Below are 18,069 nucleotides of genomic sequence, written 5' to 3'. Positions count from 1 at the left end.
ACAGAACCAGTGTTTAGGGGCAGCGAAATTCAAGAAACAAAGCTTTGATTCAGGAAAAATGTAATTGAATATATACATTTTAAAAAATTAATTCAAGGCGATAAATTGATTGATTATTTCAGCTTTAATTTCAGCTTAGATATATTTTTGATAAATATTTCCATTGGGGTCTGGATTCTGTTATCTCTGCTTTTTCTATATGTTTTATAGATATTCAGAGAATATGCATGGAATGTGGACCAAGATGGCTCCTTAAGTTCTCCATACATACATTTCAGGGATATTTGTTTGATTCACTGCCTGAATGCCTCGATTACCCCCATTCTCAATGAGGATACAGGCACAAAAACTTTAGCACAAAACAAGGGTCAATTGCTTTAAGGTAAAAAAAAAAATGTTGCACCTGCAAAAATCTTTTGTGAATAGGTCCTTAAAATGGAACAGCAGTATTATTCGGGGGCAGTCCATTCTTTGTGGATTTGGGGTATGAGCAGAGGGTTGCAACATCTGTATTTTAGGTACTTTATGAGTGTTTATTTATGACTTTTCCAGTGTATAATTAATAAACTTATTATGAAACTGCCTTAATGGTTTTATAAGGGTAGTGGATAGTGGAGGAAGAAAATGCATATTTTCACAGAAATATTGCAATGTGCAACAGCCTTGTCAGCAGGGGAAGAAGTTTGTCTCATGGCCCAAACACTGATGAGCCCTTTTCCTCTATAAATACACTAAATGACATGTCAGTGTGAAAGAATAGTACAAAGAGCAGCGATGGGGAAGTGGTGGGTGACAGAAGAATGAGATGAACAGGAAAGAGGACAGATTAATGAAGTGAATATCTGAGAGATAATGTGATAATGTGCATTTGATGAACATTTGGTGAAGTAAGTGATTTGTGACAGTTACTCATAAGTGACTTAACTCAAAAAGCCTCATTGTTTCTCAGTGGTGGTTTCTGCAGGTCAACACTGCTTTTTATTTCAGTTTGAGTTTTAGACTGAGTGATTTCTATTTTTGTCTCAGAATGTAGCTGCTGACTGTTTAGATAAATGACTGTTCATGCCATGTAAACTGGAGATGATCCACCCACGACCCACCACAGGCCTTGCATAATTTATCACCATTCTGAGCAGTGATGGGAGCACTAGTTATCAACAAAATCAAGGTCATTTTTTCTTTTTTATGACCCTTTTTACCTAAAGAGCTCTCAAGGAGTTAAAATGTTTTATATCACTAGGATCTTGTCTTAACGTTAAAGGGAAATTTGTATAACTAAAACTTTTCTCAACAATTCATCACAAGGAGCAATTCTTTGTAGAAAGAAGCAAATTAATACATAGTCTGTCTATACACACAACAGCAAAACCAGTGTTTAGTTGTAGTGAAAGTTAAGGAATCAAAACTTGAAAATCAGTTTGAGTCGTCAATTGTTTCAGCTCCATGTGTTTTATGTACAAGTAATTTCAGTAAATTAAATATAGAAAAATACTTGGATTTGGAAGTCACCAACAAAAAATAGTCCTGGGTCTGTTATGGGTTGATGTGTTTTAGAAACAAATATCATATTTTGCTGCACACAAACTTAATAATGACTTGAATATTGATATTTGATGTGACCTGATACATGATTGACTTATTAGCTAACAAGCTAAATTCAGTTCACCTTGGGAAATGTATGATTTAACAAGCTTAAGTCCTGATCTTTTTAATCTTTCAATCACATTTCAATGCTCATCATCATGTTGCTCAGCTGTTAATGCTCATGTTCTCCACTGCCATTATGTGACCTAATTGTGGAGCTTTAGCCTCAAATAACAGGTGGTCAGTGACTTTGACTCCTTGACTTTGACCAAAGCATTTGTTGTTATAATTATCAATACTGATAATAATCGAAAACTTTCATTGAACGTTACTGGAATTAACATTTTTGGTGGGGGTTTGGTTGATATTCTGCTCTCTGTTGTGTTATATATAGTATAAGTATAAAGTATGTAATGTATGTGTGTTCAGGATAATGGAGAGGACTCCCATCGTATATCCCCCAGTCCTGTGGTCCATGTGGGGGTCTGTGTGGGCTGATGGTGGTGGAAGCCGACCTAATCGATTGCCCTGGAGAAGTTTGGACCCATTTGGTAGGACAATCCTCACTGTGAAATGGAGAAACAGAAAAAGGAAAGAAAGAGTCAGAGCTTGAGGTCCATCCTCGTCTTTACTGTCAGTCTGTTCAGGGTTTTGGGGATCAGGAATTCTTTAGAGCAGGGGTGTCAAACATATACGCCCATGGACCAAAACTGGCCCTTCAAAGGGTTCAATCTGGCCCGTGGGAGAATTTGCAAAGACAGTGGCATCGAAGTTGTTTTGATCGTAAAGTTAATTGCTATATTTTTCAGTTCCACATGCTGTTTTCTATCTTTGTAAATCCACTGATGATCTGTAAGGTGTAATGTAATGTGTAAATGATGAAATGAGACATAATATTGAAATTTAACTTTTTTTTTTTTTTTTTTTTAATTTGTGGTAATTCATGGATTGTTGAGGTTATTTGCATTTTTGTGAAAGGATAGATTGTAAATATAAACATTTTCATATTGAAATTTTACTTTTTACGTGAAAACAAAGAGGAAATTTGGAGTTGTCATTATTTATAGGTTATTGTACCCCTGCCACCCAGAGGGCGGGTGTATGTAGTAATACCAGGAATCCATCTATCCGGCTATTTGTCCAACCATTTCTCGAAGGCTATTCACCCGATTTTTTTTCAAATTCAACATACATGTTCTTTACCACAAGGAGAGGTGCAGTACATAGTTTAATGGCTCAATTTCAGATTTTTTTCAGAAAATTTGTCAATTTCTTGAAGACATGTTCACCCGAGTCAGACTGAAAGTTCAGACTTGGGCAGAATAAGGTGTGTCTTGGTTTCACCTAACAGTACCCAAAATGGTTAGTAATTTATTTTAATTAGTTTACAGTTATTCATTCATTCATTATCTGAACCCACTTTATCCTCACTAGGGTCATGGGGTCGCTTGGAGCCTATCCCGCTACATAGGGGCAAAGGCGGGGTACACCCTGGACAAGTCGCCAGTTCATCACAGGGCGGACATAGAGACAAACACTCATCTCACATTCACACCTATGGGCAATTTTAGATTAACCAATTAACCTATTAGGTGCATGTCTTTGGAAGTGGGAGGAAGCCGGTAGTTACCCGGAGAGAACCCACGCAGACACGGGGAGAACATGCAACTCCACACAGAGTTTACAGTTATCTTTAATTTAAAATTCAAAATTAATCCCTGAGTAGGCAGGGTATCAGTCCGAGCAGGAGGGGCAATAAGTGTTTGTGCAGTGTATTTTAAGACCCACTTGCTTTTTTGCTTGTATGTTATTATTTTATTGGTCCAACCCATTTGAAGTCAAACTGGGCGAATGTGGCCCCTTTTTAAAATGAGTTTGACATCCGTCCTTTAGAGTAGTGGTTCTCAGCTGGTGGGTTGGACCCAAAAGTGGGTCACAAACCTGTTTTCAGTGGGTTGCAGGCTTTTGCCTGGGAAAAAAAATAATGTTAATAAACAGTCCTGTGCTTTATTTTTTATAGAGCAGAGCGCCACTCATTCCCACTCCCCAAAACAGGTGGCGGTAATGGACTGTAATGCTGATTAACACCAGACATTTCACAGCATGAAAGAAGACCCAAAAGTTTCTATTCATGTCTTGGTAAAACTCAGGTATGACAATGACTACATCAGAAATGGTTTGACCTACATCAAGGACAAAAACTTCAGTGTGTTTAATTCAGTCTGGTTTATCGTTCAACTTGTCTTCTGTGTTGGCATACTGTGATTTTCTGTATTATCTCAGGTTCAGAATACACCATCTTTTAATGAATCATTTTGAGAAGTTAACTGTTATAAATTAGGGCTGAGGCTTGTCATTGAGGTGTGATAGTGGGTCTTGAAGCCAGACCAGTTGAGAAACCACTGCTTTAGAGCATCTTCATCTCCAGTGTGACTGAATCTTCAGCCAATCAGGTGGTCCTGATTGGCTGGATATAGAGTCTTTTCTCTCCATTTCACACCAACCTCCTACAGCTTCAGAGGTGATTTGGAAAGTATCCTAAACGCCTATCAACATTTCAGTGTTCTCTCAGCTGCTTGTCTAATTAAATTCTATTTCCATAGTAGTGTTTTTATGTTTATTAGAGGGGACACTAATCTATAAAGAATGAAGTGTTCCTACAAATAGACTTTTTTCATGTTTCATGTTTTGCTAATACCAAAATGCAGCTGTAGTAAGTAACTCACTTATATTTAAGCTGACTTAACTGATCAGAAAGTGTCTTGTGTTTTTTCTCTGTGTGTGCCTCAGTTATGTGATGATGCTGCCATTCAAGCGTCAGGCCCTGGTGGAGTTCTCTGCTGTGGAAAGTGCTGACCGCTGTGTTTCTGTGGAGCGAAGGAGTCCAGTGTACATTGCAGGTTACAAATCATACTGAACACACTGATAAAAACAATGTACAGTATGTAAATATGTAAATGTTGTATCTGTTCATGTGTGTTGATTAGGCCAACAGGCATATTTTAATTACTCCAATCCAAGAGAATCACCAGGCCGACCAACGCTGATAATCCCAACAGTGGCAATAAGGTCTCCTGCTGTCCATACAGAACCCCCTCTATCCCCATCACCACGGTAAACACACACAGTTGTATTTTTTACATTAAAAGATACACATTAGGGGCATTTTTGGTTTCATGTAGACATTTGTATCAAAACCCACTCAGGAACAGTAACCGGATGCTGTGGTGTCAGAGGCTCAGCAGTATTCGTATGCCTGTGACTCATGAAGCAGATAGAAGGTCTGGAGCGGTTTTCAAGTATCCAATTTGCATTGGTAGCTGTTCACTGAAATTCTCAATATAAGGTCCAAAGAGCTGTCAATGCAAGTGAAGGACGCTGTCATAAGGAGAACCTTTTTATTAACAACGCCCCTGGGGCAGTTGGGGTATATAGATAAACCAGGAATACCAGGAATTCCGTCCTTCCGTCCATCCAAGATTTTTGTCCATCCCATTTCCTCTGACACTCCTCACCCGATTCTTTTCAAATTTCACGCACATGTTCTTTACATGTTTTTTTTTTTTTTTTTAATACAAAGTTTTGAAATGTGTTTCCAAAAGATTGAAAGTTAAGACTCAAATGAATCCCTGGGTAGGCAGGGTATAATAAGCAGGAGGGGCAAGTGTTGTGCAACCAGGTGAGGGTATTAGTAAACTCTGCTTACTTTTTCACTTGTTTAAATCTATATTTTTAATCAGATATTGGATAAAATAGAGATTCTTAAAATGTGAATATCAGATGAGATTATCAGACCATCCATAGTTGATGGTTAGAAACCCTCTGCTGAGCCAGATTGGATGAGTTTACAGCTAAGTCACTAATAGTTAAATAAAAATTTTTCAATAGGTTGAATTTAGAGTTGCATCTGTCAATTATTTTTGTTAGCAATTAATCTATCAATTCTCGTCTTCCATTCAGTTTCATTAATTATTATTTGAATTAGCAAAATGGTAAAAATGTGTTAAAAATGTGAAGAAGGCATATCTGTAAATGAGAAACAACTTGTCCTTTATTCCACACCAGCTGAAACAGTGTTCATCCATATTACAGCTCATTTTTGACAGTCAAGTCATAAACCTCTCCTCTGCCTCAGTCACAAACCTCAGCGTCCAGTTCAACTCTCAGCCAAATCTTCTCTGAACACATCAAGCACCTGTGTAAAGCTTAATTTCATCACCTCCAAAATAGACCCCGACGATTAATCCGATTAATCTATATTAACTTTTTTGCTGTGCGGAGATTCTGTCGCTCACTGCTCCTGTGTGTGTGTGCTGCCCGGAGAATAAGAGGAACTTTAAAGTGAGTTAGTTTCACTTCACTCCTGCCCCCCCACCCGCTCCGACCCCCACAACCCACCCATGTCCGTGCACTTCCTGTGTGCCTAACAGTTTCATCTGCAGACAGGCCTGCGTGTTTAATAGTGTAGGGGAGACTGGGGACAGTTGTAACCACAGGTCAGTGTAACTCTTGTAATTGCTCCAATCAGGAACACCTTAGGACTCACCTAATTCACTCTGCACATGCTCAGATTAGTCCCTTAGTCCACATAAGAAGTTGTAGACCCTGAGCAGACACATTAAAATTTGTGAGTGAAAACATATTGTTGTGGTAAGTAATATTTTTTGCTCTAATTATTTTGTGATTGCATAGTTTGCATTGAAAGTTGTTGTAAATTATATTTGTGAGATAAACAAAGATTTATGCAACTGTTTATCCGCCTCTCCACAATTATCTAATATAGATTATTATATCCTGTGTAGATCAGTGTTTCTTATTTCATATATCGGTAATATATTCGCTATTGGCCAATATCGGATATTGACCGATATATTGGATATCGGTTTTTTTTTAGCCCCAATATCGGTATCGGCATCAGCCCCAAAAATCCCATATTGGTCGGGCTCTACTTCAAAATATAGTCTAACTCCGCGCTCTCCTAACCGTTCCTGATGCAGTAAAACTTCTTTATGTCTTCATCTCCTCAAGCTTGGACTATTGCAATAGACTCTTTTATGGGATTCCTGCCAAAGAGTTGCAAAGGCTGCAATATATTCAGAACAGTGCAGCTAGAATCCTAATGCGAGCCAGAAAGTATGACCACATTACACCTATTCTGTATTCATTGCACTGGCTCCTGTTTCTGTTTGGATTGATGATAAAATCCTGCTCCTCACTCACAAATGCATCACTGGACATGCCCCATCATACCTACAGGAGCTCATCTCGCAGCCAACTTCCACCCGCACCCATCAGGTCATCCAGCAGCCTCCTCCTTCATGTTCCCACCACCAAGCTCTGAACCATGGGGGACAGAGCCTTCTGTTCTGCTTCACCTCAGCTTTGGAACAGCCTTTCTGTGGAGCTGAGAGAAACACCAGAGCCTGGACTCTTTTAAAAGCTAAATTGAAAGTGTATCTATTTAAGAAAGCCTATAATTTTTGATGTTTTGATATTTTTAAAATCTGCCCTTTTCTGCCGCAGCATTCTGAGATTCTCTGAATGAAAATGCATTATAAATAAAATTAATTAATATTGATATTAGAGGTGGGGTTTGAGATCTTAGAAAAACGGTTTGAGCAAGCTACCTTTGAAAATACTCAATTCAAAAGTCCAAACCCCTTTCTTCAGACAGCCCTCCAAAGCCACGCCACCAGAGTACGGAAGGCGCAATGCTTGTTCCTGAGGGCTCACGAGTGTTGCACAGCAACTATTTGCTGGCTGAGGCTCTGGCTCCGGCTCCGTCCCTGCTCTGGCCCGTACGGCCCCGACTTGGGCTCAGACCCTGGCTCCGGCCTGGCCCCTGCTCCTGCTCCGGCTCCAACCCCAGCTGAGGCTCCGTCCCCAGCTCCGGCCCCGGCTCCGGCCCCGCTCCGCTCTGGGCCCCATACACGGGCTTCAACCCCGCCTGAGGGCTCCGGCTCGCGGATCCATGCATACCTCATTCAGTCTCTTCCAACACCCCCGCTCTTACAGAACAGCCCCAGTTCATATCTATCTGACTAATGTTACATTTCCTAGTGATTTATGTTAGTGACAAAACATTTTGCTAGTGAACTTTACATCCTAATGTAACTAATATAACCAAGCTCTGGCTCTGGTTTCCTTTCCTTCACCAGTGCTCCAAACCTCTGAGAACGCAGTATTCATCCTCAAAGAGGGGTACACGCAGAGGGGGGGGGGGAGGGACAAATGGCAGTTGAGGTTTGATAGACATATCACTGTTCAATCATTTCAATTTGGCGCTCAAAATGATTGGATGGTGTTTTTTCAGTCCTGTCCGTTCCACAGGTGAAATTTTTTTTTTTATTTTTGTGTTAGAGCATTTAATTCATTGGTTGTAATTGGGTTTGAGGGGATTTTAAGCAATATAGATAAAAATGCTCCAGGAAAACATCTCGGCACCCCACCTTTAATAATAAAATGATAATAATAAACGACAAAAAGTATAAAAGTAAAAGGATATATATATAAAATATTCATTCATTCATCTTTTGAACCCACTTTTATCCTCACTAGGATTACGTGGAACGTAAGCCTATCCCAGCTACCTATTGGTGAAGGCCAGTTCATCGCAGGGCCAACATATACAGAGGATCAACCTATCACTCTCTATTCACACCTATGAGCAATTTTAGGGTGACCCAATTAACCATATCTCAGGCTGTCTTTGGATGGTGGAAGAAAGCCGGAGTACCTGGAGAGAACCCACGCAAACATGGGGGAGAACATACAGTGCTATCCACTGCACCACCATGTCACCTATATATAAAATTTTATATTCAAATAACAACAGTATAAAGTGTATAAAAATATCTTAGATATAAACAACAAACAAGACAAATGACATCTACAAAACAATATGTGCACTGCCATCTTCAACACATTTATATCCAATATACTAAATTACTAACAACTTAAGATGGAACTAACACATATAATCATAAAATATATAATTTTGAATACAGAATCAAAGAAGACAGTAAGTCAAATGTGATGAAGTGTGATATATTATTTTGGTTCCTTGCAGAGAAGCTACTGTACACAAAATGTATTGTCAGAATGTAAATGTACTGTATTTGGGCCATGTTGCCTAGCCCTGGTATGATCCAGTAAAAGGCTCCATCTTGCTCAGGAAAGTCAGATGTAGGCCATTTGTAATCTGTATCTAAATCTAAAACATTGAAGTACCAATTTCAAGTCACATGAACTAACTGTTCTCTGCTTGCAAGTAAAAAAAATGCCATGTTTTAATGTTGTTTTGGAAATTTCTGGTAAATCCATCTATTATCAGGCAAGCAAAATATAAAACTTATTTAAAAATAAACCAGACTGATGATTAGGGTCTCGCTGAATCCCTGAATCAGTGCTGACTGGTTACTTGATGTGGACAGCCCTTTATGTCTGATGTCATCGGAGTGATTTAAGAGCTACTTTAGAACAGGCTTAGTGCAAGACAGATGTTTGAGAAAATTTCTGGACCGAGGACTTTTCTAATGTGCCTGAATGTTTATTGTCTTTTCTCATTTTTTATCCCAGGATGTTCTGTACACAGTGTGTAATCCCATGGCAATGTGCTCAGGATCGTCATTTTTAAACGAAATGGAATCAGGCGATGGTGGAATATCCTTCATAAAGAAAGTGCTTTATACATGTGAAAATGTGTGTCTGTATGCAAAGTCACACTAGATGGAATGACATCCAGTGGTCCTTCCTTAGACCACCACAGACCAGTAACATCCAACAAGACCTGCAGTTGTACAGATTTTCTGACCTACTTTTCTGGACATCCCAATTTGGTACTTGGTAAAGTAACTCAGATCCTATGGCGGCACATTTTGCTTTCTTCCAACAAATCAACGTTGAATGCTGAATGTTCACTTGCTGCATAATATATCTTATTATAATATTACATTATAATGATGATGAGTATTATTACCACCTCACTTGGCAGTGATAACAGTCTGTTGGCTGATTGGTATCTATGCGTTGATGCTGCTGTGATATGTCAGCTTGGCTGTCACGTTGGGATGGGAACAATGTCCTGCAACTACAGTAGTAGTGGATCACAAAATGTAATCAATGTAGTCTGAAGACAAGAAAGAGTATTGTTCAAAAATTCATGTATAGCAGTAATTCTGCTATTAATCCATCTTTTGTTCAATGGGATTTCATGCCTCTGATGGTGCCCAGACATGATTGTTTGCCACAAGGTATGAAGATGTTTGTCACACATTTGAGATGACGAGTACAAACAGTAGTTCTGTGATGTATCTGATGTCTCATTGGACTGGAAATGCCTCTTAAACATTATTGTCTGCAGTTTAGCAGTGTAGGGCATTTGGGGTGTCTTGAGGAGCCAAGACAATGGTCATAATGGTGATGCACTGGGTAAGTCACTGTGAAAATCAGAGCTTGAAGCAGGACCCAAAACAGGAAAGAAAACTTTCAGTTCAACAAAACAAAATGTTGTTGCTCATTACAGCAAAAAAAAAAAAAAAAAGTCAGAGTTTGTACTGTAAAACAGACATGAATTGTATGGTTTAACAGATGCAACAAACAAGTCATAAAGAACAAACAAACATTTTGTATTGAGACAACCAGTCAGTAGTTAGTGTTACCACCTCAGCATTGATCACAGCCTCGTATTGCATGTGCATGCTTGAGATGGGGTTTTGAATATTGTGTTGAAGAATGACTTCCCATTCCTCCAACAATGCTGTTCACAACTCTACATGTTGTCCTGGAGAAACCTGGCTTGCTCACAATCTTGACTGTCGCTGCTCCCATCTTTAAGCTCTAAATCTGGCCACTTTGCACCAGCATACAGTGGTCGCAAAACTGATCTCAGGATTTCATCCCGATACCTTTGGCCTGTCAGACTGCCATTTGGACAAGGCCAAGCTCCATCCTTCCACCCATGGCCATGCCTCCCCAGACCATGACTGATGATCTCAAACTGTCCAGCTGTACAGTATTTGTGTGGCAAATTTCTCTCCCAAGGTGATGCCAGACCCTTCCATGACTGTTCAGGAAGTTCACACAGAACTGGGACTCATCTGTGAAGTGCACTGTATCCCACTGATTCACATCTGTAGTGGACCCAGTGCAGATGTGAATGAGTTGTATGCAAGGTCAAGTATCAGACCTTCTGAACCTGTTCAAGGCCCTGGAAATGACACTTTGAGCCCCCACTGCGTCTACAGCTTATGCTGAGTCATGCCTCCCTCCCAATGACCCTGTTGAGGTCAGAATAGTACAGTGTCACTAAACATTGTATTTTCAAATGCTCTCTGATCTCATATTAAGACTTCAGAGCCTTAAGTGATGACCAGTTCTCAATTAATGTCACCAGAGACAGGTCAGTTGGTACCTAATGACAAACATCATGTCTGGAGACCATCTAAAGCCATTAAGAATGAAATTTCATTAAATGAAACCTTTGACCAATAACAGACTTACTGTCATGGCCAAAAATATCAGCATCCTGCTGTTCTGTCAGAAAATGTAGCCATTCTCCCACAACATGTTTCAATTGCAAATGGTTAGGTATTCACATGTTATTTATTTGTTTGCTTTGGAACAGCACAAAAATCAGAGAAGCAAAGTCCAACTTGATAAAATTTCACACTAAACTTAAAAAAACATTGGACAAACTTATTGGCACCCTTAGATTGATATTGTTTAGCAGACCCTTTGGAAAAAGTAATTGAAATCATTTGCTTCTTACTACCTTGAATGACTTTCTACACATCTCTACGGGGATTATGGACCTTTGTTTTTGTTTTTTTTTCTTTCAGATTTGACGGATTGCCTTCTCCCAAATGCTGTTTTAAGATTTCTTCACATCTGTTCTATGGGATTCAGATCTGGATTCATTGCTGGCCATTTGAGAACTCTCCAGCACTTTTTTTACCATTTCTGAGTGCTTTTTGAAGTGTGTCTTGGGTCCTTGTCCTGCTGGAAGACCCATGACCTCTAGTGGAGATGCACTTTCCTGACTTTGAGCACTACATTGCACTCCAGAATTCTTTGCTAATCATCAGATTTCATGATGACATTCACACAGTCAAGAACATCCAGTGCGAGAAGCAGCAAAACACTTTGACCCTTCACTATGTTTGACTAGAGGGACTGTTCTTTTCTTTGAAGTCCAATTTTCTTTCTGTAAATAGTGCCATGATATGCTTCACCAAAAGCTCTGCTTTTCTCTCAGCTGTCCACAGTACGTTCTCCCAGAAGGGTTATGGCTTTGTCACATAAGTTCTGTCAAACTCCAGTCTGACTTTTTTATGCCTTTTGTCAGTGGTGGTGTCATCCTGAGTCTCCTACCTTAGCAAGGTGCCAAATATTTTTAGCCATGACTGTACATGTAATGAATCTAAAATATGTGCAATTTTTACTTTGCGAGACAGCTAACAAATATGATGAACTTCTCCATGGTATTCAGATGTTTTTGAGTTGCATTTATAAATGTTGAATCCCTGTATGTTTGTGCTGGAGTGCAAGAACCCTGTCCTTAACCACAGTGTTTCAGGTTTGAATCCGTTCAGGTGCGCACAGAAGGCCAAAGCTGCTCTGAATGGAGCTGACATCTACGCTGGCTGCTGTACTCTCAAGATTGAATATGCACGGGTAAGAAACTCAGAGAACACAGAACAATCACAAGGCAGACAGCTCTAAGGAATAACTGCAGATCTTGAGAAGGAAACATGATTTTCATCTCCAATCTGTTCAAAGAAATTGTGTCATTTTGGACATTTCCTATAGTCCTTTAGAGCCATTCTTGGCTACCGAAGTGCCTGTGATACCTTTGGGTTTAAGACACAATCCTATTGCCTTATTTAATTTCTAAGATTAGTCAATGGGATTGTTCTTGTTAAAGGTCTAAGGATAAAGTATAGTTGAATGATTCTAAAAGAAGTGTTACTGAATGATAATGTTGTCTACAGTCATGCTGCTGTCTTTGCCACTAGTCAAGAAAAGAACAGTTCTACTTATATGTTGTAGCCTTTCATAATTATTGCTTTATTGTTGTGAAACTAAAATCTTAAGTCCTCAATTTCTGAAGGCACTATGAACATAAGATAATCCAGTATCTGGACAACACTGCTTCAGTGTCTTCATTGGTCTTGCAGTTCTAACAGGTGTTTGAAGAAGATTATACATTTGCAAGGTGTATTCCAGGAAACCACAACATTTCAACACACACAAACCTTAGCAGTCAGATTATAATCATATAAAGGTATACGACTAATTTACACCAATGTTATGTTTTATTTTTGCTGTTAGTTTTCCATCTTTTGTAGCACAGAAACTGAGAAATCTTCATCATAAATATTGCTGCAAGCAGAAAAATATGAGTCCCTATGTGAATATTGCGTGTGAGTATTGAATGGGTGAATATTTGGACACAGATTTTGTTATTGTTACTCTGTACACCACCACAATGGATTTCACATGAAGCAATCAAAATGTGATTTAAGTGTGAACTTAAGCTTTAATTCAAAGGGTTCAACAAAATTACTGCACTATCCATTTAGGAATTACAACCGTATTCTGGGGCTTAAAAGGAACTGGAATAACTAAGGATTGTTTTTCTATACTGGGCAGTCAGTCAGCCTGTTTACATAACCATAAAAATGTGATAGCTGAGTGTAATTAGATAATTGTAATAATCAGCTCTGACCCTTTTACATGCACTGAAGAAATATGATATTTGAAAACCCTGGTTTAGGCGCTCCAGTCCATTATCAGATTTCTGTCAGAGTTTGTCCATACATAGTGATGGTAGACTCAAACTTCCTGTGATTATCTTCTACTCAAGACTTTTAATTGTTTTTACACATGCACAGATGTAAAAGAACAAAATGAATCAGATTAACCGGTATACATGCAGGAAGACATTCGAGTATTGAGGAGAAATTCAGGTGTGATAATCTGATTTTTCAGAATCAGACTACTGCTGTTATCTGATAAAAACAGATCAGATTATGCTGTTTACATGATCACTTGAATAATCTAATAGCTCCAGAAATCAAATAATGATCAGAGTATTAGTGTTGCATGTAAACAGGCTCAGTGACCGCTTTAAACCAACTGCTTTCACCATTATTGTAAAAAACTTACTGAGAGTCCAGTCCCACACTGAATCCATTACTGAACATACTGTAAATCTCTGCTACCATAGAAACCAATTTATATGATCAATAAATAATCATGTCTGATTGAAAAGTGAGTTAGAAGAAGTTGGAAATCTCACATAAAACAAAGGATTTGCTTTTCAATGCTTTGTATTTCAAATACGAGCAATACTTTGTACATTTTGCTGTACAGTTCCTGTCTGTTTGTGTCAACAGCCAACACGTCTGAATGTGATTAAGAATGACAATGAGAGCTGGGACTACACCAAACCTACCTGGTCAGACGAGGTAAGATATACAACCCTTCTGTGTGTCTTCCACTCCTGTCCTTCTATTCCATACTTACATTAAAGACACAGTGATACCAGTGGAGCATTTGGATGGCTTTTCCTTTGTAATATGGGAAATCCTGAAGAAACGTAGGTCTCTGCTTTCACTCTGCAGTCTCTGTAGCACTGCGTACATTTCTCTTCAGCCATTTAGTCACACCAGTAGATGAAAACGGTCTTGTGCAGATCTTCAGTCATTTATTTGCCCAAACTGCGGGAAAAGACAGTAGTTCTAAACAGTCTGGACCGTAGACCTGCATTACACCAAGACTCCTCCACCTCTTCTTTCTCCAACTCCAATCAAAACACTCACGCCGGCAAATCAGCGGCCTCTTACAAGCCTGCACCTCGGTCCAGCCTGGGGGAAAGAGACAATGAAACACTGAGGGTGGAGAGGAGAGAGAGAGAGACAGAGGACGGACGTCAGGCTGACCATACCAGCAACATTCCTCCATCCCTCCTCCAACCCAACAAGGAGAGAGGGATAAAGACAAAGGGAGGATCTCACTCCTGCTGACCACCATGCAGCTGCTGCTTCAACATGCCCACGAGGCCTGAACCACACTTCTGTCTGCAGGACCTTCTGTCTCTACACTTCATTCTTGTGTTTCTAACTAACTCCTTGGAGAACTAGTCCAGCAGGGCCAGGCTTCTGGTCTACAAAAACCCCTTTTCCACCAAAACCAACCTGGTACTAGTTCCACTGATGATATTGCAGGTCCTTGCAGACCTTCAAAGAACCAGTGTTCTTTTTTGCTGCCTCCAAAGCCACCATAGAACCACATAACTGCTCATTGCAACTCTGTTTAACCTATAAAGACCCAAACATCCACCACTGAACAAAACTGTCTACTGATCTAAAATGTTTAATACTTGTTGATCCACTAATCCTATCAATACATGTAAATAATTGGAGTAAAATATAGTTTGTCATCTTTTCATAGTCATCCGATATGACTGATTTGGATGTTCAGAGGCACTGTAGTGAACATGGAAACACCATCATCTTCTGTAACATTGATGCACCAGTAAAACCCATGGAGCTGGATCAATGACAATGGATGGAGACACTTGGTTTATGTTCAGTTATTGATATATTTGCTGAAAAAGTCACCTTTTCTTCAGTTTTCTCTGTTTCTGATATGATAACCCTCAACTTTAATCTGAGCTTTTAAGAACATCTACATGATCAGTAAATTAAATAAAGGAAAATGCATTATTTATACTGGAAAGAATACAAAATACAGAGGATAATATCACAATAAATGATTGTAAATCACTTAAGTAAGAAAGGTTAAATGGAGAGAAAATTTCATTTGGGGAAAGTAGCACTGGGTCTTTATGGGTTAAGTAGTAACCTAGGTTTTGCCAAAATTGCCAGTGGCCTTTGTTATGTGCTGAACTTTAATCGATAGTTAATTTGACTTTAACCCTTAAAGACCTGAACAGTCTCTGGTGACCAAAAGCATCTACTGATCTTAAATGTTTAATACTCAAGGTCATCAGATATGAGCCATTTGGACGTTCAGAGGCTCTGTAGTTACTATGAAAACACCGTCATCTTCTACAACATTGATTCACCAGTAAAACCTATGGTTACATAAAAACACAACATATATATCATATTAATACTGTGTGTTTTTTTAATGATGGTCACAGAATGTTTTAGTTCATTTGTTGTTCAGTGTTAGTGTCACTCAGTGGCAATAAAAACTGAAAAAAACCTGGTTCGAATAGGCAATGGCTTCAAAACCAGTCCTGGAACTTTCACAGTAGAAAAGGGGTATGAGTCTGTTCAGCTTCACACAGTCTGTGCATTCTAGGCCAGGTTCTGTGTGTGGTTCTTTGAAATTCAGATCTTCTCACAATTTACAGGTCTCACTGCAAGTTCTGATTAAAAGACTGAGAACTAGTGGACCAGACTTTCTCTTTTGGTGGTCAGAAGCCTGGCTTTGCATGATGCTATAGGTCCCTGTAGAGACTGACCTTACCTCTGCTGTCTGTCACTTTAATCTATCTGAAATAGAGCTGTCACAATATACGTTCTTTATTAGAACTTTATCAGGGCAAACAATGCACCAATAATGGGGATATGGAGGGAATCAAGGGAGTTTATGTTACAAGTAGAGTGTTGTTTGAGGTTAACTACGTCCAGTGGGAAAACAAGGATCTGAAATGCTTACAAATTACTCATAGACCTACCTCACTCAAACTCCAGATTTTAGGATTATTTTAGAACCCAGTGTCTGCTGCATGTGGTGAACCATGAGGAAGGAAAATTAGTGTTGTAGTATCTATGGCCAAAATAGGGCCAGATTTAGAGTCCAAACTAAAATGTTCATTGGACGAGTTGATGGAATGCTAATGTTAACCATTATGTTAGCCAACTACCATAGCTAAGTATTTTCACAGATAGAATAAATTAAGTTTATAGCACAAATTGAGCAGTGATGGATTGAGTTCTGATTTATGAACATTTATCCACTTACTGTCAGAATGTGTCATCCTGATATGGTAACAGTGATCACATTCATGCCAAGTGAGTGTGGATAGCTGAAAGAGTCTGGTTTATACCAGCTCTAAATGTGAAGTGTCATTAGATAACTTTTGTTATGATTTGACACTATATAAATCAATTTTGATTGATTGGTTGGTTGGTTGACTGATTGACTGATCAAATAATTTCATGAAATTGATTGTATAGTAATGTGACAGAGTGCTGATTAAAATGACCCTGAGAAGGGGTTTGCAAGGATTTATAACAAAGTTAAATGAAAACAGGCCGTTGTGTATGAATGAGTTAACAGTTGATAATGAAACAGTAACAGGGAATTGAATTTATTTAGAAATCTAAAATTAAAATGTAATAAATGAACAATAAAGTACGAGTGTTGTGACACCTCTTCAGACTCATGCATGAATCTGCATTTCACATACAATATCTCAGTAGCGAGTATTGATTGACTGAAGTTTATAAATGATTAAAAACAAGGCCAAAGTCCTGATATAACAATCTGTGTGGACAACGCTGCCTTCTTTGTGCTGTATGTGAGGTGGAGCAGAGTGACGATTCCTTATATAAAGAAATAAAACTGTGTTATATCAAAGTTGGGTTCAGTTCACTAAAGCATTTAGTTCAAGAAATTAGACTAACTTTCAGGCAACATTAATCAGGCCCTGATTTTTTCCCCCTTCACATGTAAACAGTAAAAACATTGGTCTTTGCTTAAGCTCCATCTTTCAGGTCAAAATTTTCCAGTCGTACTGAATGAAAAATCATGTACATATGTGTGTACAGTTCTTTTTTTTCTGTGAGCTAATAACTCCTCTGTGTGTGCTCTGTGTTGTGCGAGAGTAATTAATTGAGTTGATTTTTTCCCAAGTGAACTGATCCCAGCTCTGCTATACAGGAAGAATTCAACAAACAATAGTGTAACTGCACTCTTCTGTTTTCAATGGAGGCACATTGTAAAGACACATTCAGGGACAAGTCAAAAGCTGATGATTATCTGTAAAACTGCTTAAAATGAGGGGCCTGTACAGTATCCAACCGTTGTCTGAATCCACAGAATTCAGTTATTTTTTCAATGGATCATTTAGTTGTGTGGTCTAAATAATGTCAATTAGGGATGAAAAATGTCAATCTGTTTCGTAACCTTTGTTTGTATATTATGTTTGTAAGATTCACAAAGAAGCTGGAATCTTTTCTTAAAAATTCATAATGTCTTTCAAAGTAGTTGCTGATTAATTGGATTGTTGATATTTATCAAATCTATTCCTGGGGAAGCACTCTAATTTGGTGTATTTTGAATGCACTCACAATAAAGGCATTCTGATTCTGAATCTGAATTGCTGCAGTTTGACCGTTCTGTTCAGTTGATAATTTTGACTGTCAGTATAGCAGATCTTGTATCACTGCAGTTTGTAGACTATTTGCTTAACCCTCAAAGACCCACACATTCACCACTGACCAA

General features: G+C 38.8%; 1 protein-coding gene across 1 annotated transcript in view; it reads left to right on the top strand.

The window, feature by feature from the left end:
- The window catches only part of LOC115434524 (heterogeneous nuclear ribonucleoprotein L-like), a 110,703-nt gene that overhangs the window by 47,533 nt on the left and 45,101 nt on the right, over positions 1–18,069 (top strand). The window contains 11 exon segments of the mRNA XM_030156517.1: positions 2,014–2,062; positions 2,065–2,108; positions 2,110–2,135; positions 4,375–4,484; positions 4,572–4,595; positions 4,598–4,698; positions 9,163–9,187; positions 9,190–9,241; positions 12,153–12,258; positions 13,983–14,034; positions 14,037–14,054. Of these exon segments, the coding sequence (XP_030012377.1) occupies positions 2,014–2,062; positions 2,065–2,108; positions 2,110–2,135; positions 4,375–4,484; positions 4,572–4,595; positions 4,598–4,698; positions 9,163–9,187; positions 9,190–9,241; positions 12,153–12,258; positions 13,983–14,034; positions 14,037–14,054 (607 nt within the window).

This window comes from Sphaeramia orbicularis, chromosome 15, assembly GCF_902148855.1.
Source record: "Sphaeramia orbicularis chromosome 15, fSphaOr1.1, whole genome shotgun sequence".
NCBI classification, from domain to species: domain Eukaryota; kingdom Metazoa; phylum Chordata; class Actinopteri; order Kurtiformes; family Apogonidae; genus Sphaeramia; species Sphaeramia orbicularis.
The sequence above is the reverse complement of the archived record's forward strand: the minus strand, read 5'-3'. Positions and strand labels throughout refer to the sequence as shown.